Consider the following 26,564-nt stretch of genomic DNA (forward strand, 5'->3'; position numbering starts at 1 on the left):
TACCAAATTAAAACCAACCATTACTGATTGTATTTTAATAAGCTGACACCTAGAGAAATAGGATGAAATCGAAACATCAAAATTTAGGAAACAAAACCGAACACATTTTCTTGGAACCTTTTCAATTTTAAGAAAAATGTTATTGGTCTGGAAAAAATTTAAAAAAAAAGAAACAAAAAAGCGAAGAACATTTCGAGTTTTACGGACGAATAGGAACAGCTTAATTTTTTATTGGTATTGTAACGAATTTTGGGATTTCCTAATAATTATATCATGTGCGTGTGTATGTGTGAGTAACTCCTGCTCTTAGCTGCCGGCTACATATTTGTATGTGAAATAACATCTCTGCTTCAAGCTGCTGGTTATGTGTATCGAATATTCTTCGTTGCCTTGTACATAAGTGTGACTGCTTGCTTTAATGTGTACATGTACATACGTGTGACTGCTTGCTGTTTTTATTGCTGTGGTTATTTACTAACAGCATAGTGATGCTAAAATTCGCCAGAGAATTAGGAAAATATTCCACACAATTTTTTCCAATGAAATACTTTTTCCATAGTCCTCACTTTCTTTTCGGTGGAAAAAAATCTAAGGAAATAACTTTCAATAAATTAGTGGTAATAATAAATTTTTCTTCTACAACAAATTGTTTGGAAAATTTTTCCCCATCACTAAGTTTTTACTCAGAAAGTTATTTCCACAAATTTTTTTCGACTCATATTCTATGAAGAGGATGGAATAAAATATTTTATAGTAAATAATCTGCTGGATAATCTTGTATTGTCAAATAGAGGACCCAAATCCACACATTTGGTGACTGAGGTCTATTGACCACCTGAGTTATCATTGAACGCAAAAATGACATTCTTTTACTCTGCAGTTTCTTCGCTTTCACGAGGAATTTATTTGACTTTGTTTTCAGCACAAATCCCCCGCGTTATATGAAATGGGAACTAGACATAGAATTTGCCAACCAGAGCGAGCAACGTGCCAAATCCTTCGGTAAATTTCATTTTGGCTCATAATTGCTAAAATGCGATCAAATATGTCGAGAAAGGAATAGTAAGACGTGTTTAATATAAATAACCCTAAGGCGAAGGCAGCCTGTTATTTTCCTTTCAAAAATAACCACCAAAAAATTTGTTCTTAATTTGCTTTTCATTCCTTATACTTACTTACTTAACTGAGGTTTAACCGTTTAAACATTTATTCCTTTCCAACAAGGCGCATCAGTCGCTGGGTTAACTGACGCCAATTGGTACCACCATTTAAATCGTTTTCCACCTAGTCCTTCGAGCGGAGTGGAGCCGCACTCTTTCTCTGCTTCCATAGGCGGGTTCCCATAACAATACTTTCTTAGCCGCAGTATCATCTTTCATTCGGATAACATGGTCTAGCCCAGGCATGCTTAACCAAAGAACCGATATCATTTCGTTACGATAATTAACGTTACTAAACGAAACAAAGTCATTTCGTTTCGTTTATTAACGTTAAGAACGTCAAATTAACGAAATGATTTTGTCTCGTTTTCTGCCATATCAAAACGAAATCAAATCGTTTATGTGGATTATTAATTTCAAACTATGCTGGCAAAGCTGATTGAAGGCGGAGTCATTAAAGGTGAAACCATTAGCCAAGCTGATTGTAACTTTTCTCATGAATTTTGACAGTACGAACATTTCTCAGGGTATTTTTGACGTTGCCACCAACGAATTACACAAACAAATTACATGGAGTTTGTGTGTATGTCTGCTCGCTGTTATCACCTTACGGCTTCACCATGGCTATAGCATTGCCAGCACAATTCAAACATAAAGTATCACGTTTTTATACTCAGTTGAGCAGAGCTCACAGAGTATATTAAGTTTGATTGGATAACGGTTGGTTATACAGGTATAAAGGAACTAAGGATCACTCCCTTTTAAAATACTCATTAACACCTTTCTTTTGATACCCATATTGTACAAACAAATTCTAGGGTCAACCCTGATCCACCTTTATGGCGATATCCCTAAATGGCGTCCACCTATAGAACTATGGCCCACTCCCTCATAAAATACTCTTTAATGCCTTTCATTTGATAAACATGTCATACAAACACATTCCAGGGTTTCTCGGTTCATTTTCCTACATGGTTATTTTCCCTTATGTTGTCACCATAGCTCTCAACTGAGTATGTAATGTTCGGTTACACCCGAACTTAACCTTCCTTACTTGTTGTTAACGTTTTTAACGTTAACGAAAGCTTTTTGTTTCGGTTAAAAGCGAGATACAATTTATCTTGATAATTTCATTATCGATAATGTTTCGAAGTGTTTCAACAGAAACGGTGGAAATTTTTTGATAAACGATTAGCTTAACGTTAAGGTGCATCCCTGGTCTAGCCAGCGTAGCCGCAGCGTTTTAATTCGCTGGACTATGTTGATGACTGCGTAAAGCTCATCATTAAATCTTCTCCGGTAATCTCAAAAACCCCTGCCTTTTCGTTTGTCGAGAAAGGACTAAACTTTTCGATTGCCTATCTAGTCCAAAGTAGCATTTATTGGCAAAAGTGATTCTTCGCTAGATTTTAAAGCTGATATTGTTGTTCGTGTTAATGCTGGTTGCCAAATAAACGAAATATTTTACTTTTTCGAAATTATGGCTATCAACAGTAGCATAGTTGCCAAGGCGCAAATGCGCTGAATCTTTGCTTGATGACAACAGGTACTCCGGTTTGTCCTCATTTACTATCTTTTATGCTTCTTTTTTCCAGTTTATAGTAGCAGGGTCAGTTCTCGATTACAATGCAATACGAGGAGAAAATATTTCTTTAGGTGTCACACGGCTCGAGATAATAAGAAATACACGAGCCAGATGAAGATTATACTAAAATCGATAAAAACGGAAGCAACATTTCATTAGTCATCTTTTGATTACCAGAAGTCAACGGCTCATATGTCGATTTATCTCATTCACGTTAATCTACAAAGCTTTCGTATTTGGCTATGCCAATTGGAACATTTAGCTCAGTCAAATCAATAGAGGACAGCAGAGGAGAGGAGGTCTTTAAAATTTGTAGAAGTACGTGACTTTCCTAATCTCAAAGAAAAATATCTCGCCTTCTCTTTATACCGCCTAAAATTGTTATGACCGTTATGCGTCAATTGCATAATAATGACGCAAATTGTGATAATCTTGATTATTTACTTAAAGTTTAATTACTACATAGACATAACAAACGGAATTTTGCATATTGGAATATAAAAGTTTATATAGCACATCTTTCGTGTAGGGGACTCAAAAAAAAAATTTTACTTGTACCAAAGTGGCTTTAAAGGATGCTAATAGTAGAGCAATAACAAATACTTTTTGGCTACAATAACTATATTAGAGGCTCCAGATAACCCATGGAGCCTTTCATCTGATGAATCAAAGTAGTTTTTACATTCATTAGATAGTTTTTAATTGACCTTAACCCAGAACTAAGGGTTGCTCTACTAGTGGGTAGGGCTCGCCTATCATTCACAAGGTCCTAGATCTGGTGAAGTATGTAATAGAGCTTATGATTTCTTCTCGAACACAAGCGAGATTTTCGAGACCCGCGAGAAATGTCTTCTCGAACAAAATCGAGAAATCGTAAGCTTTAGTATGTAAATAAAAAAGTCCGGAAAAGGCTGAATTTCAGTACTGACAAGAAGAACATACGGCGCTACTATTAAGGATGGTAATGCCAACACCAACGGAAAGTATACTTATATGAAACCCTCTTAAGTATAACTGTCCAATCGTGCCACATTCAAAGATGTTGACCTACTCAAATTGGCGCAACTGCATACATTTGTAACAGTAGCTGCGCTCTTCAAATCTCTTCTCATCAAAGTTCTCAAGGATTGGTCTTATCCTCACGATGTGGACTTTCCAGATCTGAAACCGCAATGAATGGTTAATTAGTAATTCTACTCTGTTAGAATTAGCAGAATGCAAACATAATGTTATGTATTTACATTTGAGACCATTTGTGGGCTGTTTGGGAATCTTTTCTGGACGGTTTTTAGTGATGTTCAGATCACTTCGGGATTGTTTTAGGTATTATTTCGAAATTAAATTGGGAGTGTGTAAGGGAATATTCGGGACTACTTGCATGATTACTTCGACACTGTTGCATGATTATTTCGGGATCGTTTCGGGACTATTTCGAGAACGTTATTGAATCATCTTGGGATCATTACGTTTATTTCGGAATCAAAACTTTTCGGACTGTTATCGGCATTTTATTGGTTTGTATGGACGAGTTATCGGTTTTTTTATCGATAACAACTTTATTAGAAGATTTATCGGTATCCGTTTACTACCGAAAAGTTATTGATTTGCTATCGGAAAATACTGATAGGTTATCAAAATCTCATGGGCGTGTATTCCAAAATGGTTTGATTTGTTATCGAAAAAATATTGGTATATTATCAAAAAAATATCAAATTATTTTCAATGAAATATCTTTTTCTTTCCTTTCCATTTCTATTCCTCACGCTTCAGAAAATCCTTGCCATCCCTCAGGTATGTTATTCGTTCACAGCAAATCTGTATGATAACAGAACATTTTTTATATGTTTTCGGCAATCGGTTGTTCTCGATCAATGAACATGTCCTTTATTTTGCTTGCAACTCCGTCGTTCTCTGTGAGAAATAGAAACAAAGCGTAGCCGTTATTAACAGTTATTTTTAAGAGTGGTTATTAAATAACTGTTTTAATTGAATGTTTCGGGAGCTGTTATTTGCGATCTCTGCAAAAAATATGCTCACACGGCGCGGCTTCATCGATAAATGGAAGGTTGCTCTCAGTGTCATGACATAATCAACTAAATATAAGTTTCTTTAAGATCTTCCTAACTGTAGCTAGTTTTCATATTGAATCTTATAGATTATATCGAAGCGACGAAGTCAATCACCATTCCAAATGTTTCAGACTGTATGGCCACATACCACTTACTCGCTCAACCTGTCATCTAAATTGCCAAGCAGGTTTTTCAAATTTATCCTTGAGGAATTCACCCTCTATGTCATTGGTGTCCTCGACGAAGGCGGAGACCTCGCTTCGATGAGCATATCGGTGAGATAGTAGCCAAATTAGCGGCGAAGTCTATAAATCAGTCTAAACCTCAGAGATTATTATGCTTTTCATCCTTCTTAACTTGATCACTGTAGTTGACGCAAAAAAGATCTGATTGATTTCATTCATCAAAATGCCAATTAGTTATGATTTTGTCACAGCGACTGAAATATCACAGTAGACGAACTGGCTGTGACGACATCCGCTCTTGTTCAGGTTCCAATAATGGCAATCACTGCTATCATTACAGGCACAGTTAGCTTAGATAAAATGAAGCAATTAGCTTTGAATTCTACCACGATTTAGTAGAGGGAGGTGAGGCAATAAATTTTGGCGCAATCGCAGAAGCTGTATATGGGAACTTGCAGCGACATCTAGCAGTGGATAACAGCACAAGTCACGGATTCATTTTGTGGCAGCTAACTGTTTTGCTGTGACGAGAGTTATGAATGGATCTGCTATTGTCATTATTGATAAGTATGCTTGCGAACTAACACAGTCACACTGCAAATCTCTGAGAGCCCTTCCTCCGAATATTCCGAAGTTTTCCAATAGGTTGTCACTATCTTTTTGCTGTGACCTGAGATGACTAACATTCGGCATTAACTCTTAGTGAGATAGTTCTGCACTAAATTTGAACTGAAGCGACTTATTGCCGGGGTGTGTTATAAGTAAAACACGATAAGCGCATGGTAGATTTCCCTGGCATAAGTCCAGGCTGAATGTTTTCAAACCCGGAACAGGATATTTGGTTTTTATAAGAAGTTTACATTAGATGAGTTTACCCCTTTCGAGCTCTTCGAGCACCGCGCTATATTGCGATGCCGTTGATTATGTTGTAGCGTTTTCTTTTCTGGCTATAGTGTTACGCTTTTTGTACGCCGCGCAAGGGTTGTTGTTCTATTCTAAAAAACAGGCAACGCCTTTACGGGGTATTTCTTTCTTTTGTGAAAATTGTTGCCTGCTCGCAACGCAAAAGCGTTACACTTTTACCCTGTATAAAATGGCGGTGTGGCAGTGCAACTCTGTGAAACTCTCAATTCGCTCTTGAGTTCCACATATACTCTGTTAATATGAGTGCGCAAATCAACTACCCAGATTACGCGTTCACGAGTTCAAAATTGTTTCGTTCTGCGCATCTACGTCACAGTTCACTGTTTGAGCGAATGAAAAAAAAGAGCGAAAAAAACGAGAGCTAAAGGAAAATGACGTAAGAATTGCCCATAAAAAAGAGATGATCTAATGTTTACATGCGCAATGCGCAATCTTCTTGTGTGATTTGTGATATGAGTGAATATGGTGAGATGAAATGTTCTTTGTATGCACTATAAATGTTGACAATTTTCTGGGATAGGAGTAACACTATTAAGGCTTTACCATTTACTTAGGCAACAATTTATTTCAGAAAAGAAAACGCTATTAGTTTTAATGGTGTTATGTCACCAGCGAAAGGCACAATTGACTTGGATGGTTGTGAGTACTTGATCTCAAGTGCATTGAAGGCACACCCTGTTATACTGTTTTAACACAGAAACTTAATGATCTCATTTCACCTGCTAATGAAATCGTAAATTTTTTGCTTTCACACAGAAGTAACTGCTCGATTAGTATGAAGGATGAGACAGACAATCATGGCGGAACGATACAAGTTGGGAGCATGGTGACATACCTACAAACAAAAAAAATTCCATGTACTTGTAAATTCGATGGAAAAATGTCAAAATCGTACTGCGCCGGTAGTTGATGTATCAAATCAAATAAAAAAGGTTATAATCAGCTGTTCGATGCTGCCACCTTGTATCGTTCCGCCATGCAGACAATGACATTTGCTTTGACAAATGACATTTTGAAGCACTGAACACACCTAAAACTAAGAAACGGAAACGGAACGCTGCCAACAGAGTTGCATTGTGCTTTTGACTTCATTAGGCATTCGATTAGCTACTAACGAAATAATAATAGATTCGAATTTTGTAGGGAAGATTGAGCTCAATAAGCTTCTTAATGTAGAAAACTGCCTTTATTATTCAATAAGCCGTTTTCCTGCTAATGAAATCGTAAATTTTTTGCTTTCACACAGAAGTAACTGCTCGATTAGTATGAAGGATGAGACAGACAATCATGGCGCAACGATACAAGGTGGGAGCATGGTGACATACCTACAAACAAAAAAATTCCATGTACTTGTAAATTCGATGGACAAATGTCAAAATCGTACTGCGCCGGTAGTTGATGTATCAAATCAAATAAAAAAGGTTATAATCAGCTGTTCGATGCGGCCACCTTGTATCGTTCCGCCATGCAGACAATGATATTTGCTTTGACAAATAATAATAGATTCGAATTTTGTAGGGAAGATTGAGCTCAATAAGCGTCTTAATGTAGAAAATTGCCTTTATTATTCAATAAGCCGTCTGTGTGAAAATAGTATTAACTCTTAAAAATCGTTCCACACGAGATCGTAAACGTTGAACTAATATGCATTTTATGTGATTGGCCATCTACTAGGACATATAGATATCTGGTGAAGAGAAGTGATCCCGTTTAGAAAATTGTACTCCCTCACCTGAACATGGGACCTTCGGTATGTCAAAAATATCTAATAATGACCCTTAAACCAAGCTATATGCCACGATTAGAAATGTTCTGTGTATTTATTTCAGTGAAGACTGAGAGCTGTGGTTTGTCCAAACACTTGAAGCCATTAATCTCAGAATATCGAGATAGGTATCTGCTTTCATTGGGAAGATGGGACTCCAGTCAACTTGTGTAATTTAAAAGAACTTTCACTATATGATGTAAGGGTTTGCTCAGGATATATGACAAAAGATCTGCCTTTGTGGAGAATAGGGCGTGGGGGATTTACTGTTCGGCCTGCACGAATATCAGAGTATCCAAGGATATAACACAAAACATTTCCTTTTACGGCAGGTAGTTTTAGGTCATGAAAGATTGTGTTGTTACGTATAAACCATACGCAACTTCTAGTGGGCACGGCTTTGTTCAAAAGTGTTTATTACTGAGTTGAGCTGATCAACACCAAGCAAGCATCAGCTGACGACAACCCGTAGCCAATGGCTTTACATGGAGCATCGTGTTTCTCCGTTTCATCACAATCATGCAGATTGAAAAGGGGCGCATTCGCTAATATCACTTATGTCTTCGGATGCGAGCTAGCAAAATTATCCACATTTATGATAAGATAGCTCTTCTCCTCAGATCTGCCCTCAGCGCAATGTCGGCGGTTCATTTGAGCGAGAGAAGATAACTATGCCTTTTTTGCACACCGTTTCCCCTTTAATGTGAAAATACGGAGGCGGTGTTGAGCGGACAGGCCCGGCGGAAAAATAATAACTTTAGACTATAGCTTCCGCCTGCGGAGTGATATATTACTCCAAGGGGAGCATTTTGGATCACTTGCACAACTATATCCCGGTCATTATTAAAAACTGTACCTCAGGGAGCAGGAAAAGCCAGTTGTAATCTGTATATACTGTATTAGAGTAAAGACTTGTATACAGGTCTCAGAACCTGTCTTTAGAATCGGTCCCTAGTGTGAGATTCGCGGGGACTGTTGTTTCACCTCAAATGCGAGGGGAGTTAACTTTTTGGGAAGTTGACAATAAAGCATTCTCTTTGGAGTAATGTGGTCTCTTTGTTGACAAGTTGTCAATAATTTCTTCCTTGAAGGCTCTGGCGCAAAGTTCTGAACGGTATCTTTTGCGGAAAGTTCAATGATCATGCAATTAGATACGTTGACACCGCGAGGTTGAACAGCTACTTACGTTAAGCATATAGTATATCAATTTTGGACTATACCTGAAAGATCACTACGGCTTTGCTACTGGTACGACCAAGGGCGTATCCAGCCTTTCACATAGGGGGCCAATTTTTTTTTTATTTCAGATTCATATATAGCGTATTTATAAGTATAAAGAGTAATGACGTCTACGTAAAAGCGAGGCCTGCTTTATAGACCCAGCAGTGGGCTCTAGCAGTCCGTTAAAATTTTTATTTATTTATCAAGAGCTCCCTAAAATATCGACCATGTCTAGGATTTGGCAGATCAAAATTTTATTGAATTAGGTAGATTAATTTAATATTCAGTGCAAGGTGTAATTACTTTAGAAATGTGATCTCCGAAGTGAGTTTCATTCAACAAAATTGTATTTTTCCACATACTTTATTTAGTTACAAAAATGTATTTTAAATTTCATTACTCATTCTCTGTGTATTAGAAAACCTGCTAAGTAAGTATAATTCTTCGAGGATTTATTGTAAATTCATCTAAAATTAGATCTTTTAACTACGTATCATTTTCCGCTACCAATTTTCTGTGAGCACTCAGCATACATAAACCTTTGAAAAAAAAACACAATAAATATAAATAAAGAAAGGAATACTTCAAAATCATTTTCTTACATTTTTTGTTATATAAATAAAATTGATAAAAATTGTTTTTGAAAATTTTTTTTTTTCAATTAAATAAAAAAAATATAAAAAAAAAATTGCCCCACTCCTGAATTTGTGGGGATGATTGCAGAATTGATTGAAGTTTTTTATGAGAAAAAAAATGGCGAAATTCGAAAAATCTCGAAAAACTGAAAAATTTAAAAAAAAAAATTTAAAATTGTTTTTGTATTTTTTCCGAAAAGTACATTTAAAAACAAATAAAAAGATCCCAAAAGGTCAATTTTTGAAAAAGTTATAGCATTTTGAAAACAAAAATGGTGTTTTTTTAAAAATTCATAACTTTTTTTGAGTTGGATGAAAAAATTTGAAAAAATTCTGAAAAACGTCTTTCGTAAGCTAGAAAAAGAAGAAAAACTTTCAGCCAATTCTAAAGGGGTCAGGTTCAAAATTGGTCGAAATGGGATGGAATAGCCCATATATTAAAAAAAACTTTATTTACCATTAAGGCGAGATTCTGCCATTGCTGTATTCAACCACGTCTTTACCCTCCTTAGAGTGCTGTAGGAGCGTTCCACAGTTGCGGTTGTGCAGGGCATTGCAAGCAGAATTTCAAGTGATTCTCTTATTTTTGGATGGAATGCTGTCTTCTCGAAGGCACATTCAAGATCTGTTGGTCCCTGATTTTGGCAAACCCTGTACAACAATTCAAGTTCATTATCAATACCATATCTTAATATATAAAAAACACGTGTCACACAATTGAGGCCAATGGACTTCTAAACTACTGAATCGATTTTGAATTTGTTTTGCACCCCGTGTGTAGTTTGATCTAACTTGAAATATAGGATAGGTGATTGGGTGACTAGGGTCTCGAGATATAGACCAAAACGTGGACCCGAGTACCCCTAGAGTGTGTTTGTAGAATATGGATATCAAATGAAAGCTGTTAATGAGTGCTTTAGTAGAGGGTCATTTTTATACCACTAGAGTCTAGAGTCTCGAGATATAGGCCAAAACGTGGGCCAGTGAATGCCTAGACAGTGTTTATACAATATGGATATCAAATGAAAGCTGTTGATGAGTGCTTTAGTACAGAGTAATATATTATACAGAGACGGACTGGGACTGGGATTAGGACTAGGACTGGGACTGAGACTCGGAATGGGCCTGAGACTGGAATAAAATACATACCACCTTCTGGGACAGGCAATAAGGGAAGCAGAAGAATGAGAAGGAATTGAGAGAAGAGAAAAGGGAAAAGAGAGAAGGAGAAAGAGATTGAGAAAGAGATAGAATGAGACGAAGATGGAGATAGATGAAGCGAAACAGACGGAGGGAGGAGTGAATAAAAGGATTAGGAAAAAGTGAGGAGGGGGGGAGGGGGGGGGAGGGCAGAGTCAGACGGAAAAAGCTTATTAAAATGTATGCAGATTGGCCAAATTTAGGGCAGGACAACGTCTGCCGGGTCTTCTAGTAAATTATAAAAAACCTTGGCATCGGCAAGTTTGCTTTCAATGTCTTTAAGACTCATCTTCATCTTATTCAAAGTCGTTTATCATTTTAGTTACATTATTAGTAAGAATAGGTAAGTATTATGTATGCGTATGCAGTTATTAATAAATTTATGTAAATAAATATTATTAAGCTCATAATTTGAAAAAAAGATGAGGTACTAGAAACCTTTTATGTTGTTGATGTTTAACTTTCAGTTTTGTGTTCTTAGTTCGCGAAGGGTGGGGCAACGGCTGCCCCCCTTCAGACGCCCTTGGGTACGACCTCCACCGCCTTAGCAGCTCCAATCTTCAATTGGGCCTATATCAGCGCCAAGCTGTTGACAACTAGAAGTTTTACACTGCTTAAATCGAACATTGTTTGCCCACTATCTTACCAAAGCTCTGCTCGTACCCAACTATTGTGGTATCGATCCTCCCCGCTCCTATTACCGTGACCATTTGCTTAACTCTTGCTGACCACCATGAGTAATCTCCAACACGGTGCGCCTTCAAGTATTTCGCCCCTTGCCGTCACATTAGTTAGTCCACATTAGTCAGTCCTCCTTACTAAGCCGTCACCTAGGCAATTAAATTCCAATACTATATATAGAGTTCCTATTTATATCACTTATTTTTTGTTTTTCTCGGACGGGCAGCACACTGCCTCAAGTGGCCTGATGAAACCAGGCTAATCCTGTTCACTTTTTTTAATACATAATTTTTTTATTCTAATTCTTATTGATGTTTTATTTATAATTTATAATTTTTATTGGTATCGAGTCTTTGAGAGGCAGTGGCTTCTTAAGCGCCGAGATCTAAAACTGCTCAGCTACAGAGAAACTCATTAGTTGAGAAATATAGATTCACAAATACAATAGATTAAAAGTATAAATATAATTTTTTAATTATTAAGAGAAGATAGAACCGTTTTTTCATGGCAAAGAGCGAGTACGAAACATTAATTATTCTCGAGTGAGAGTTACAATCTTCACACAAACATAGAGTAGGTTCGTTTAGTTGGAAATTGTTTCTGTACTGTTTAAGAATTATAGGTTTATAATGCCTTGAAAATCGGCATGGAACATTCAAGTTTACTTGGTTCAAAAGAAATGGGCTTGAAATCGATCCATTTAATAGTTTAGCCATAAATAGTACACCTAGCATTTCTCTACTTGGAGGATAGGAAGATTTATTAGTTTTAACCGATTAGTGTAAGGAGGAAGATTATACGGGACTCCTTGTTGAAGATTTCTCAAGGCGAAAAGCAAAAACTGTTTTTGAATTGATTCTAGCCTATCCACATGAACTTGATAACGCGGATTCCAAATTATCGATACATATTCTAATATCGGCCTAACCAATGATGTAAAAAGGGTTGTTGTAACGTAAGGATCACTAAACTCTTTTGCCCATCTTTTCACAAATGCTAAAACTCCTCTCGCTTTATTGACTGTGGTATTAATATGAGGGTTGAAACTAAGTTTGCAATTCATTGTAACTCCCAAGTCGACAAAAACATCAACGCTTTCCAGAGTTTGGCCATTGATTGTGTAAGAAGCTGGCAGTACGTTCCCATGTGAAGAACACATGAATTTACATGTTTCTATGTTGGGCCGCATAAAATTCGCATTACACCTAGTAACTAAACAATTTAAATCCGACTGGAGTACAGAACGTTTTTCAACCGACGCATATGACTTAAAAAGTTTTACGTCGCCGGCACACATTAAAATTTTAGAATATTTTATTACTGTGGAAATATCGTTTATAAAGAGTAAAAACAAAATCGGACCGAGATGGCTGCCCTGAGGGAACATCGATGACATTCGAAGAAATGTTTTTACAAAATACTCTTTGAGTTCTGTCACAAAGATAGGAGGAGATCCAGCGAGTTAGGCCAGGTTGAAAGTCAAGCAATTCGAGTTTATAGACAAGTAATGAGTGGCATACTTTGTCGAATGCTTTGCTGAAATCAGTGTATATAACGTCGATATGATGATTGTTTCTAAACCCATGCTGAGAACTATCTATCAATGTAAAAAACGAAAAAGTAAGGTGATTAGTAACGATGGCTTCAAAAAGCTTAGGGATAGAGGAGAGCTTTGCAATTCCACGATAGTTTTCAATAGACGATTTGCTTCCTTTTTTATGGCGTAGTATAAGAAAAGATTCCTTCCAAGCCGTCGGGAAAATGCCATTTTTTAAAGAGAGGTTAAACAGATCAGTAAGGGGCTGGTAAATGTATTCCGCACATTTTTTAAGAAAACATGTTGGGATCAAATCGGGACCATATTTGAAGGATTCTTTTAGGGTCTTTAGATGTAATAGAACATCATCAGGCAACAAATGTGGAGCATATATTGAGTTACTAGAATGGAGCTCATATGGATAATTTGTAGGTGATGAATGAACCACAGCAGAGTAATTAGAGTGAAATAATTGAGCGAAGAAGTTTGCAATCTCTTGATTGTCGCTGCAAATGCTATTTCTAAACTTCATGGCAGAAGGAAACCCGTTAGTTCTGTGTTTAGAATTTACGAAATCATAAAAACACTTCGGGTTGCAAATAATGTTTCTTTTGAGTTTACATATGCAAACTTTATAGCACTGTTTAGTAATGACGGAAAATAGCGTACTGTGCATAATCAGAATGTAAACCGGGTTTCTTACATAATTTGAATAAACGTGATTTTTTTTAATTTTTAAAGCTTTTAGCTCTTTAGTAAACCAGGCTTGCACTGGTTCATTGTACGAGCATGTGCGTTTGGGCACATGTTTTTCAAATAAAGTATAAATGGTTTTATTAAAATGTAAGACGTTTTGCTCTACACCCTCTTTATATCGAGGCCACGTTATCTCAGAAAGCTCTTTATATAAATTGTTAAAATTAGTTTGGAAAAATCAAAGCACCTGGTAGAGACATCTGTTTTGTTAGTGCAGCCGAATTCGTTGCTTATAATTTCGTAAGTTTTCTCAAGAGAAGGATGGTAAACGTCTTCTGGCAAGAGGTTGATGCAGATTTATAGAGAATTTAGATATGTCGTCAAGAAATGTTAACTCTAAGAATTTTCCAACTTATTCGGAAAGAAGTTGATCTGATTAAGGCAAAGATCAGTAATTCCATCCACGGCACTTCCTGATGACAAACTGTGTGAGTCTATTGCCTTGATCACTGCCTGACATATAATAACGCGAGATATAGCCATAAAATATATTTTTGCCGAGAGCTCTCAGCCTTTTTCTTGTCTGCATTGTAATAATGTGACGTCATACTCAAATAAGAAAAAATATATATTCCATTCTAACTCACCACCGCGTTGATGCGGTTCTTTATCTTTTCCCAAGGCGGCCAACTGCATTGCTTAGGTTTTGGAGAGTTTTATCGATATATCCATTACCGGATTTCGATCTGGCACGTTCTGGAAACTAGCACCAATAAGGTTGTAGCCAGACCATCTCGGGAACGATTTGATATGACCACTTTGAACCTTCTAGCTCATCTAAACCACTCATGCACCAAATAATGATAATGATGATGATTACTTACTTCAGATGTTTCCGATCGTAAAAAGTGTGTAAAATGGTCATAGAGCTTTGAAATACGACCTAATATGCAGGTCAATCAAGCTTGAAGTTGTTTTTTCATTACAAACGGATATGTTTAGAGAAATAAATATCCACATTTGTATATATTGCAAACTTAAAAATTTAGAATGCTGGTCATAACGTTTTGCGCATGACTGTATTAAGTTCATTTTATATATTAATCGAGTCTTAGTCGTGTAAAGTCTAAACAATTTTGGTCACTTTGCAAAAAACGTGCCAACTATCGCTTCTTTCCTATTACTGACGCCAATTGTAGACAAAACGCCGAACCAAGTCCGTATTTACATACAGTTTCGAACGCTTATGACTCTCTTTGCTCCTCTGGACACCAACAACCATATGTCAACAAGGTTGCTGAAATTTTCATGGATAGATATTGTAACGAATATTAGCAACACTAAGGGATGCTATCATCTCTAAGCCGATACTAAGCAGTCATTTGTATGTACATAAACAAATCAATCATTATGTCTACACATATGTACATACAGCAGCGGAGAGATACGCACAAACACATGTATACATCTAAGATACTCACAAAAGTATGCAATCATTATTACTCACATATACACAAGCATATGACTTTGCGAGAGATTATAAACCACAAATTCACATACATATATTTGAGATACTCACAAAAGTATGCAATCTTCAGTGAAATAGTAAATTCTAGAAAGAGAAACGCCTAGAAATATGCGAACGAAGAAACCGAAGAGTATAAAAGCAGCACAAGCTGAGGCCTAATCAATCAGTTTGATTTAAGCACGCTATTGGTTGCGAAGTATAAGTGTTATTGTGAAGTGTTTTCGAAGTAGTCTAATAAAGACCATTTTGCATTATTGAATATTGGAGTTATTTTATTCAACAGTTTAGCGATATGAACGTTAGAAGAAGGTTGCAAATAAGAGGAATTTCACTAAATTCGTTACAATATCGTTAAATTTCTCTTTTAAGATACTCTCTGTTGCCAAGACTTCGTGATCCATAAATCCGCACTTAAACTTTCCTCTCGCATATTCTGATGGTTACCTTATCTGGTGCTAGCAACGTACCGTGGTTCAGCGCGAATCTATGTGAGTTTGATACTAATAATATTACTTAGGGTGTAGTACTTCCAACTACCAACGAGATAATAATGTTTTCATCATTACTCAGGATCATCAACAAGCCACCAAATCAAATGCTTATACCACTCAGCAAAATTGGGGTCAAAAATAGGCCGGTCTCCGAAGTTTGCTTAGGTAAGGTCTTATTGGAGTTTGTCACATAGTCTGGAGCGAAAAATTCATGTTCGTGTGGATACTAACGACCTAAATAACGTTCTATTATGGAACAACTCGCTAAAGAGAATAATACCTGTTATTCTGACTAATATATGATAGAAGCCGTGAGAGCCCGTGGCCAAAGGTATGGTCCGGTTAATTTTGTATTCCGTATAACAAAATAGAAAGTTTTTCAAGGCGAAAAAACTACAGATGAATGAGAACGACCTTATAAGACATGTCCAAAGACTTGACCCCCGTCACCTAAAAATTATAAACTATCCGCAGATCAAAAAAGTCCACGCAAGTCTTGCGAGGATGTATGTTTTAGGGAATACGAAATTCAGCCGTGATTCAAGAACAGCACTCCAATATATAGAGAGTATTCTGTCTCTTACAGGTCACGGAAGTGATTTTTTAGAATACTTATACATTCGCCGTGGGCTTCCATTCGACCGTGTCCAATATTGCTGCAGGCGTTGGGTCTTGGTTGCTAATATTAATGTATATGAATACAACGTACATTTTTTGTTTGTTTTCTAGGCAATAAAGATCCCTGATAGTGCTTGCATATAGCATGAGGAGGAGTGATCTATAGCGCAGTTCCCACCCGAGACCGACACCAACGTAGTAGTTGGAAGTAAAAATGTGTAATTCATCGAAAAGATATATCGTAGCGAGGTAGGTAATATAGAGAAGCCTTGTAGCCTCTGACTAAATACACTGCCGTTCTCATTCAGCTCGTTCGAAGGGTATGACAACAAACAGCCAAATAATCAGAAACAGGAGTACTTCGTAAAATTGGAATTGGCTTGACCGTCTTCTAACAAATTTTAAGAATTTTCCGACACTGTGGGATACGTTTTCCATGCATGATATTGATATTATTCGCCTGAACAAACGCGCTGTGAGTTCTGTCTTCTCGGGATTAGATAAGCAAAAAAAGTGGGGCTTGCGGTAAATAAGGACAAGACGAAGTACTTCCTGTCATCCAAGAAAGAATCAGCGCATTTGCGCCTTGGCGGCTACGTTACTGTTGACGGATATAAATTCGAGACTTTGAAAAATTTCGTCTGTTTGGAAACCAGCATTAACAGCAAAAACAATGTAAGCCTAGAAATCAAACGGAGACTAACTCTTGGCAACAAGTGTTTTTATAGAGTGAGTAGGCAATCGAAAAGTAAAGAACTCTCTCGACGAATAAAAATCGGGCTCTACAAGTCGCTCATCATACGAGTTCGATGTATGGCTGGGAAATATGGACGGTGGCGAGAGAATATGAGAAGGCTCTTGGAGTGTTCGAAATAAGAGTAATCTATGGTCCTGTCCGTGATGCAGATGACGAGATTGAAGGAGCTATAATTACGAGCTGTATTTCTGCCTCACGCAGCTATAAAAACCCAAATGCTTCGTTGGCTAGATCATATTATGCGAATGGACGAAGACACGGCCAAAAAATATTTCAGTCAACGCCGCTGTTTGGAAACAGAGAAAGGGGGAGACCTCCACTCAGTTGAGACAGCAGGTGGAGGAAGACTTCACCTCCCTGGGTGCTCCCAATTGACGTCAGCTATAGCGAAACAGGCATAGCTGGCGTGACTTGTTACGAAACGGCCAAAACCGCTTAGGCGGTTAAGCGCCAATTATTGATGAGTATCCAGAACGACGTTGGGCCAAAGTGACTTGTGTCTCACTTGGGAGTCTCCTTTTATCTGGGTAGTCTGCTTTCTTTTTCTGCAAGAGTTTGATATTTTTTATTGGAAACAGGGTTCACTGGATGCGACCAGCTAAAAGTACTTACCAACTCTTATTGGAAAAGGCTTAGGGCTTTCGCGGGCAAACTGTCCTTGCCATACTGTTTCAAATAAAAAAGTCCATATACTTCAAACTTTTAGTAAAACAATAGCATGTTCTTCTTTACTAACCCTTTCTAAGACAAATAGGCATAACCTAATCTTTTTCCATTGATTTTCCTTTCGTCTCTGGCAAAAATATAAACAAGTATATGCCGGCGATCACGCAACATGAAGCTGACGTATACATCGTGACGGTTATGCCAAAATTAAATAGGAAATATGGATAAACTTTGAGTACTGCAAATAGCAGAATGCTTATAAAGATCATTGACAATGATAAAGCAGGCGATCGGATCTGAAAAACAGAAGAGACAACTTAAGTATTTCAAATTCCTAAAGTAATTAAAAGGCAGATTCAGCTGAAGCTTTCATGACCGATTACTATCTTTCCTAGAACACGATTTAAAAAATTTTTTCAGAGAGTGTTCCAACATGAAATATTTCTTTTAATATACATAAAGAATCGGAGTCTAAAACCTTCTAGGGCCTTCTTCCCTGAAAAAATCTTTAAAATCTAGTTGCAGGTAAAATCAAGCCGTCCTGTTAGCCTCTTACGTAACTCACCTTTGCGGGGAAAATTTCAACAATTATTATAAAAACATTGCCAAACAAGCCAAGAGCCGACGCAAACACAACCACCATCATAAAAGCCAGCGGTGCCCAATCAAATTGTGATCTTGTGGCAGCATCTAAGAATTGCACATATCCACCAAATCCATACATGCCAACCGACATGCAAAATAGTGAAGAGAATAACAACGGACGTCTGCCAAAGCGTTCAATCAAAAATGTGGCAAAAGCGATACCGACAATATGTACCGAGCCCACAATATATGTTGCGATGTTGGAGTTCATCGCTGAGCCGGATGCCTCAAATATTGAATTCATATAAGTGACAAATGCGAAACTACCCGATGTTTGATACAAAAGACAAAGCACAATGGCATTAGCAAATGCTTTTAGTGAGGGTTTTTCAACTGGTTTGAAGGAGAAATATGGCAATTATATAGATAGAAAGAAGTTCAGTTAGCACAATAAAAACTCACCAAAATCTCGAAAATTTAACGACCGTCTTGAGTCACTTTGCATTATGATTGCTCTCAAGCCTTCAAATTCGTTCAAATTTCCGCACGTCGTCTTAGACTCCATAGCACCAGTGCTTGGCTGTGATTTCTTTCTGCTGTCTATACCTTTGTAAAAATTAAAGGATGCTTCTGCTTCCTTCAAACGATTGCGCTTTAACAAAGTGTGTGGCGTCTCCGGAAAGAAGCAAAGTAACAAATAATAACTTATTGGAAGTACCAGTACCATACAGGGTGTTACATAAAAGTTTAGTGTAACTGGTAATATAAATCCAACCAAAATACCAGCACTGATTAATAGCATTCCCACTGACATGAGCGCGCCTCTAATTCTGTTTTGCAACGATAATGATATTTCTCAAAATAATCAAATAACTATATAAACAAAATGCCTCGTTACTTACTCTTTGTCCAAAATTTCACTTGTAAAAAGCGGAAAAATTGTAAATATTCCTCCACTGGTAAGCCCTGCAAAGAACCGTCCAGCGTAAATATACTCAACACTTTGTACGAAATAATTCATAACCCAACATAGCTGGAAAAGATAATTAAATAACAAAAACATCGTTTAGAAATTGTGTGACATCGCAGAAAATCATTGGGATTAACGTCATTTGAAATTAATTCTCTTTTGAAAGCGAACTAGAGTCAGTGACATTAATTCGCAACCCGAAATGAAGTTAATGTTAATTGACTTCAAGACGCATTGGCATTGTTTCCTGCTGCCCACGCAAGGATTAACTCGCAGTAAAAATGCTGTAAATACCCGTCAGCGAATTTGACTAGTCCCGAACTAGTGATTTTCCCGACCAAGGGCTGTAATTTCAGTGTAACCCAATTTAATTTGTTGCGTTCCACCCACAAATTGTCGTCCTCCCTGCAGATCCTTGCAGCGGGACTGCACAATATTCTCCTGCTCCGGGAAGTTATCGAACCCAATCCGGGACCTGTACTTTATCCCGATCCAGAGAACTGGTTTTGCTCCTTTTGCCGGAAAATAATCTTTTTAGGACGGTCACACTCTTGTCAGTGTGTCACGTGTAAGGAATGGTTGCACCGGACGGGTTGTTCTGGGTTAGACCCCAAAATCCAACGTCCTCGTAACTTTTACAAATGTTTTGTAGCTAAAAAAATACAGCTCAGATGTAGTCATTAAACTAGTGCTTTGTTGTCTTACATTCTAGCTGCAGATAAGTTGCGGTGACAGACGTTAATTACATTGGAACTATTGCACGCCAACAGACTTTTCTCTAATACTGGCCAAAAAGCGGTATGAATGCAATTATGATACCTGGTTAAAAGAATAAAGTCGGTCGCGGTAGTTTTCTAACATCGACAAGGGAGGCCAAGTCAGTTGCGTCATCCACTTTAAGATAGAAAGGTGGTAGGGCTGCCATATATATCAGCCAAGCTATATTTGTAGAGCACCACTAATCATTAACCCCTTCAGTTTTGTATTGAGGTTACACTGAGCTATTTCGTCCTACTCAGATGATTCTCACAATAGCTATTTTGAATAACGACCCAACTTCTTATAAGAGCAACGACGGCGAGTGGGAAACTGCTGGCACGTTTTAGGGACAATATATGCCTTCGAACAAATCTTAGCTTGGAAATCTGAGTTATAAAAGTGTTTCGATTCCCGGATCTTATAAAGATCGTTGGGTTTTAATTGGAAAAAAGGGGGGATATAGCATCATATCGTATGGAAGCTCATGTCCTTTTCGGGACACCTTTTCACCCATTTGCTTAAGATGTATTATATAAAGTACCACTGTATTTTTCTTGTTGTTTATGTCTCTGAAATAAGCTTAGACAAAATAGTATATAATGGCAATATGTTTTCTACAAAGGAGGACTAGGATAATATACTTGTGTCTAATGCGGATTCTCAATTGAGCAAAACTTCCCACGGTTACTAATGTTTTGTTCCTATGTGGGGAAGTAGTAATCTTACTCTTACTTAATAGATGGAGCAAAGTATTCACCGAGTGTTTCATTTGTACCTGGGCATATTTGTCAGTAATTTCGTATTTTCGGAGGCAGTATGGAATTTCCATTTGTAGCTAGTTTTCTTCCGGAATAGTTGATGTGCTTTAATAATCATAGCTGGGATAGTAATCGAATCAGAAATATGTTCCCTTGTTTTCCGTGATTCAGTATTGCGATGAGAGAGAATGCAAGTGCCCGACTGGTCAACCATTATGGATTCAGATATCTTGCACCGTACAAAGGCGTATGGGTGGCCTGATCAGATATTGTGAACTGTATCTTCAGAAGTAGCATAGCTATTTTCATGTTGTTCACTTGGGAAACAAGATAAAAGATGTCCTTTTGCAGCATATGTCGGTGTAGGCAGAATATAAAAATTTCAGTGACCCTTTAAGAACTCTCCTTTTATAAAATGACCTAGGGCTCGAAATAGTTTCAGTATCCAGCATATGTTTACAGTAAAAAACTAAGAATGTGTAAAGGAGAGCACGAGATTATGACGGCACAATTGCAACTCTTGTATGTATAGATGCTCGAAAGGCGCCTCAAACGAAATGGCACTAAAACAGACAAAAAAAACAGATGTACCTTTTAGCTATCAGCTATAACTTAGGTATACACATTAGAACTATTACGAAACTTCAGTATCTATACCCAAAGCCGACACTTCGAATTGATATTTTTTTGGCATCTTAGTTATAAAAAAGAAGTCGACCAGTTAAAAGGATCTTTACCCAATGGTAGCAAAGTACCTTGGATTGAAAATTTTTAAAAGTTTTGAAGTGGTTTTAATTAATATCTGCTCACGAATTATTATAAGAAAATATGCCTCACCAAAGGAAACGAACGTTATTGTATTCGTACCTAATAACTTATTCTATATCCTCTTTAACTTAACTAACTAGATATGTGCTTTCGTACCATGCCTCGACTTCCGGATTCGGTTTACATTCTGGAGCAAATGTGAAACACCCTACTCGGACTAATTAGCACCAAGTATTATAATACTCTAAAGTTTTACTTTCATAACTTACGCTCTCATATCTCTTTTTGATCTTTTCTTGTATGACTTAAGCAGAGGAAAAAGCAATCTTAAATCATTTTTTAGTTTTTCTACTTACAATATGCGGTAATGCCAACAGGTACATATTCCATTTGTGTGTCAAGCGATTTACTGTTATACTAAAAAAAATGTTTCCAATAAAAAATCCTAAACCGAACATGGAGCCAATCCAAGACACCTCGTCTACATTGACTGGGAAATCCAGCGGCGTATTTGTGGATTGTAATATTTGTACAGTGGGTGATATCCAACCAACTCCGATTCCATGTGAGAAGTACATAATGTGACCTGAAAACAAATATATACATAGCTATGGATTACTTTAATATTTATGTTTGGAAAATCCACTCCTAAATTGGTCCCGAAAACAATCTTAGAAAGCTTCTTCATAAGGCTCAAAACTTCCTAAAAAACTATTATCAGTTGATCGCGCACTGGCCACTGCTAAAACCTTGATCTATATATATGTCCTAGAATTCAAACTATTTTGGTCCATATCAATATAACATTAAAAAATAGCGAAAAATTAACTATTTTCAAAAGGCGTGGGACCGCCATTTCTGTAAAAAAAAACATCATCTTTCCTTTGCATTTCAGTGATGCACTATTACCAAAATTCTTCCTTTACATTTCATTACCAATCTTAACATCGTTTATTTCCACTAAAACCTTAGTATTGACATCAAAAGAAAAATTTAAATTCTGTATAAAAAAAAGCTCAATAAATGACTGAGAAAAATTTTGTTTGTCCAGTAGTATCCACCTATTAAGAAAACTCATACGCTTTCTGCTACTTTTTTATAAGGATTTTTTAGAAAACGTGCACAGAGCAGCCCTGGCTTAGCCAATAAAAAGTATGTGCATCTCATTGTTTTTTTAGCAACGACCCTGTAAGAACATAGCAGGTTAAATACCAGGGATAACAGTGGCTGTATGAAATTTTTTAATGGAATTTGAAATTCTAAGTTTTGATTTTGGGGACCACTGAATTAGTGTATGGAGAAATAGTGGTCATTGTGTATAACGCATACCAAAATTGAAAGTTGAGAATAATGGGGGCACACCCTTTTTATACCCAGAGTGCTTTGCACACAGAGTATATTAACTTTGATTGGGTAACGGTTGGTTGTACAGGTATAAAGGAACCGAGATAGATATAGACTTCCATATATCAAAATCATCAGTATCGAAAAAAAATTTGATTGAGTCATGTCCCTCCGTCCGTCCGTCCGTCCGTCTGTCCGTTAACACGATAACTTCAGTAAATATTGAGATATCTTCGCCAAATTGGTACAGGAGCTTATCTGGACACATAATAGATTGGTATTGAAAATGAGTGAAATCGAATGATAACCACGCCCACTTTATATATATTTGACATTTTGGAAAACACAAAAAAAACTGATTATTTAATAAATAATACACCTAGAATGTTGAAATTTGACATGTGGACTGATATTGACACTCTTGATAAAAAATAAAAAAATTTCAAAGTGGGCGTGGCACCGCCAACTTATGATAAAATCAATTTTACAAATAATGTTAATCATAAATCAAAAATCGTTAAACCTATCGTAACAAAATTCGGCAGAGAGGTTGTCTTTACTATAAGGAATGATTTGAAGAAAAATTAACGAAATCGGTTAAGGACCACGCCCACTTTAATATAAAAGATTTTTAAAAGGGTCGTGGACGAATAAAATAAGCTATATCTTTGCAAAAAAAGATCTTTATATCAATGGTATTTCTTTTCCCAAGTGCAATTTTAATAATAAAAATGGAAAAACCTTAAATTTTAAAAAATGGGCGTGACACCGCCCCTTTTATGACTAAGCAATTTTCTATGTTTCGGGAGCCATAACCCGAAGAAAAATTAACATATCGTAATTAAATATTGTACACATATTTTCCTTATAGCAGAAAATATTTCAAGTAAAAATGGACGGTATCGGTTAAAGACCACAGCAACTTAGATATAAAACAAGTTTAAAAGGGTCGTAGACTAGAATAATAAGCTATAACTTAGCAAAAATTAGCTTTGAATCAATGATATTTCACTTGTCAAGTTTTATTGTAAAAGGAAATGGGGAGAAATTTTTTTTTAAACAGGCGGTGTTATGTAAAAAAGTAATTTATCTGAAATGAAATGTACAATTGAAGCTCACGCTGAGTATATAATGTTCGGTTACACCCGAACTTAGACACCTTTACTTGTTAGTACTAACTTATGCGCAACAATTTCATAAGTGCAGATAAAGTTATGCACTTAACAGTACATATAAAATTTAAGTGCATATATATTTATATGCTCCTAAAAATCAAACGAGTCACGAGAATTTTAAATCCGGCACTGCATTAATTCGCATATAATAAAAATACTAAGATACTAGTTTTATCAATTAGATAACTCTTGCCGCACTTTTCGTTGTCATGGTTTTAGTTTATCAAAATTTTGCCGATTGTAAATGGCTACTATGATATCTAATAGTTGAGATTAAAGCTAACAGAGATATTTTTGTTTTTTGTTTTAACTGTTGTGTGGGCGCATTTTGGACGGTTTTTCTCGTACATTAACAGAGGTGGATGAAAACTGGAACAAAATAAGACTGTCTTGGACTGTTGGATAATATTTGAGAGAATTGCGTACTCACCTTTCCCAGCGAAGGTCCTGTGTTGAAATATCAATAAAACCAGCATAATAATCTTTAGAAAAAAGCTTTTTTAGCAAACAGACAAAAATTCTAAACAGGGTTGACGCTCGGCAGTGGTTTGGCAAACACTCCGTTTGTTTTTTACTATAAAAAGCTTCTCAGCAAAAATGCATCTGCTTGCATCATTTTGCGTTTCCAGTATAGAGTAAAGGTGTCTAAGTTCAGGTGTAACCGAACATTATATACTCAGCGTGAGTTTGAATTGCACAGTTCATTCCAGATAAATTATTTTTTCGAATATTGTTACGAGGCATTTATTTTTTTTTTTTTGAGGCTCTAGAAGTGTTGTGCAATGCTTGACGGAATAGGGTCATGGCCCCGCCCATTAAAAAAAATATCTTCCAATTTCCTATTACAATAAAACTTGATAAGTGCAATATCATTGATACAAAACTATTTTTCACTAAGATTATTATTCTAGTCTACTACCCTTTTAAACATCTTTTACTAAAAGTGGGCGTGGTTTTTAACTGATCCCGTCCATTTTTACTAGAAGTATTTCCTGTTATAAGGAAACTATGTTTACCCAATCTTATTATCCGTTAACGTTTCTTCGAGTAATGGCTCCCGAAACATAGAAAATTGCTTGATCATAAAATGGACGGTGCCACGCCCATTTTCAAAAAAATGTTGACGATGAATTCCTATGTAAAAATTTTAAAAGCGTTACTTCTCTTTTGGCACGTCAATTTTAAAAACTTTGCTAACAAAGCTCAAAGCAGCGCAATGAATTCAAGGAGTTCCAGGACTATTGTGGTATCAAGCCACGCAGGATACTTGAAAACTAACTATCTTGGCACAAAAGATATTTTGGAAATAAGGCGGAAATATTTTGGATGTAAGGCAGAAATATTTCTTGAAGACGATAAATTCATAAATGTACAAAGAATCGCGGTAAAATAAATTTTATTTTCAAATTCAGCTTTCGAAGTAAATTCAAAAGAGAATTATTCCTGTGGGTTCTAACATAACCCCATAAACTTCAGTAATAACACTATTAATTAATTTCTCGTACCTAAGTGAAGAGAAATGCTAAATTCGAATATGTAAAAAAATGTTTGCGAAAAGTACCAACATTTCCGATTTACAGCATAGTGCGACGCTTACTTTCATTATTTGGGAATAGTGCAGAAGATTTTTAAAACATTAGGTGTGCGAAAAACATTTTCAGTATATTGGCTGCTGAGTGAAATATTGCTATTTCTGAATTATTTTGAAGAGTCCCATACGTCAGAATTGTATTTCAAAACGCCATTTTTGAGCATAAATGCATTACGTCTTGACCTGATGTGGTACATTTCCCTCTCTCAGAGGCGTTTTTGAAAAACATTCATAGATAGAGCCATTTCGAATTGGCAGCCTAGGTAGGGAATGTACCACCCAGTACAAAATTAGTTCACCACCACATTATTTTGAATTTAGTTGAAAATAAAAATTTAATGCACTGTGCCCAACTCTGATAATTTTATATTAACTCACATGTTAGAGCAGCTAATATTTGCATGCGATATCTTTTACTGAAAAAGGATAATTTGTGTTCCAACATATTGAATTATTTGCTCTTAAAACAAAAAAACAAAAAAAAAATAAAAAATAAATCAGTCAAATTTATTATTTCCGGATTATGCCGTTCTTTTTATTAGACTTTCTTAAGAAAGAAATCACTTTGTGATGTATAGTAGAATTTGTAATGCGCGTTCATGTCACTAATTACATCGATACTAATCACATTTTTCTTAGCAACCAAATGTGGCGAAATCGCTAAAATGATAAAATTTGCATTACGATGCTTATCTGCAAACAAAACTGATAAGTGGATAACATCTGAGATAAGAAAAGCGCCCTTCCTTACGATTTAGATTATATTTAATTTATTCAACTGGGTGAGATGCACAATAAAAATGGTAATCACACATTCTAATATCGCAGTTTAAGTCTGTTGCTAGAACTTTCTTCTCTAGTATTAGGTCCTTGGTTTTATCGCCAATTTTGTCAAT

General features: G+C 36.4%; 1 protein-coding gene across 1 annotated transcript in view; it reads right to left on the reverse strand.

The window, feature by feature from the left end:
- The window catches only part of LOC137237365 (uncharacterized), a 73,332-nt gene extending 47,041 nt beyond the window's left edge, over positions 1–26,291 (reverse strand). Inside the window, exons 1-6 of the mRNA XM_067760912.1 lie at positions 26,047–26,291; positions 21,915–22,144; positions 19,206–19,336; positions 18,766–19,133; positions 18,284–18,696; positions 17,821–18,014 (exon numbers count right to left, since the gene is read on the reverse strand). Of these exons, the coding sequence (XP_067617013.1) occupies positions 17,821–18,014; positions 18,284–18,696; positions 18,766–19,133; positions 19,206–19,336; positions 21,915–22,144; positions 26,047–26,113 (1,403 nt within the window). The 5' untranslated portion in view covers positions 26,114–26,291. The remainder of the gene's footprint in view (positions 1–17,820; positions 18,015–18,283; positions 18,697–18,765; positions 19,134–19,205; positions 19,337–21,914; positions 22,145–26,046) is intronic.
- Between the last annotated feature and the right edge of the window lie 273 nt (positions 26,292–26,564).

This window comes from Eurosta solidaginis, chromosome 1 (genome assembly GCF_040869045.1).
Source record: "Eurosta solidaginis isolate ZX-2024a chromosome 1, ASM4086904v1, whole genome shotgun sequence".
NCBI lineage: Eukaryota > Metazoa > Arthropoda > Insecta > Diptera > Tephritidae > Eurosta > Eurosta solidaginis.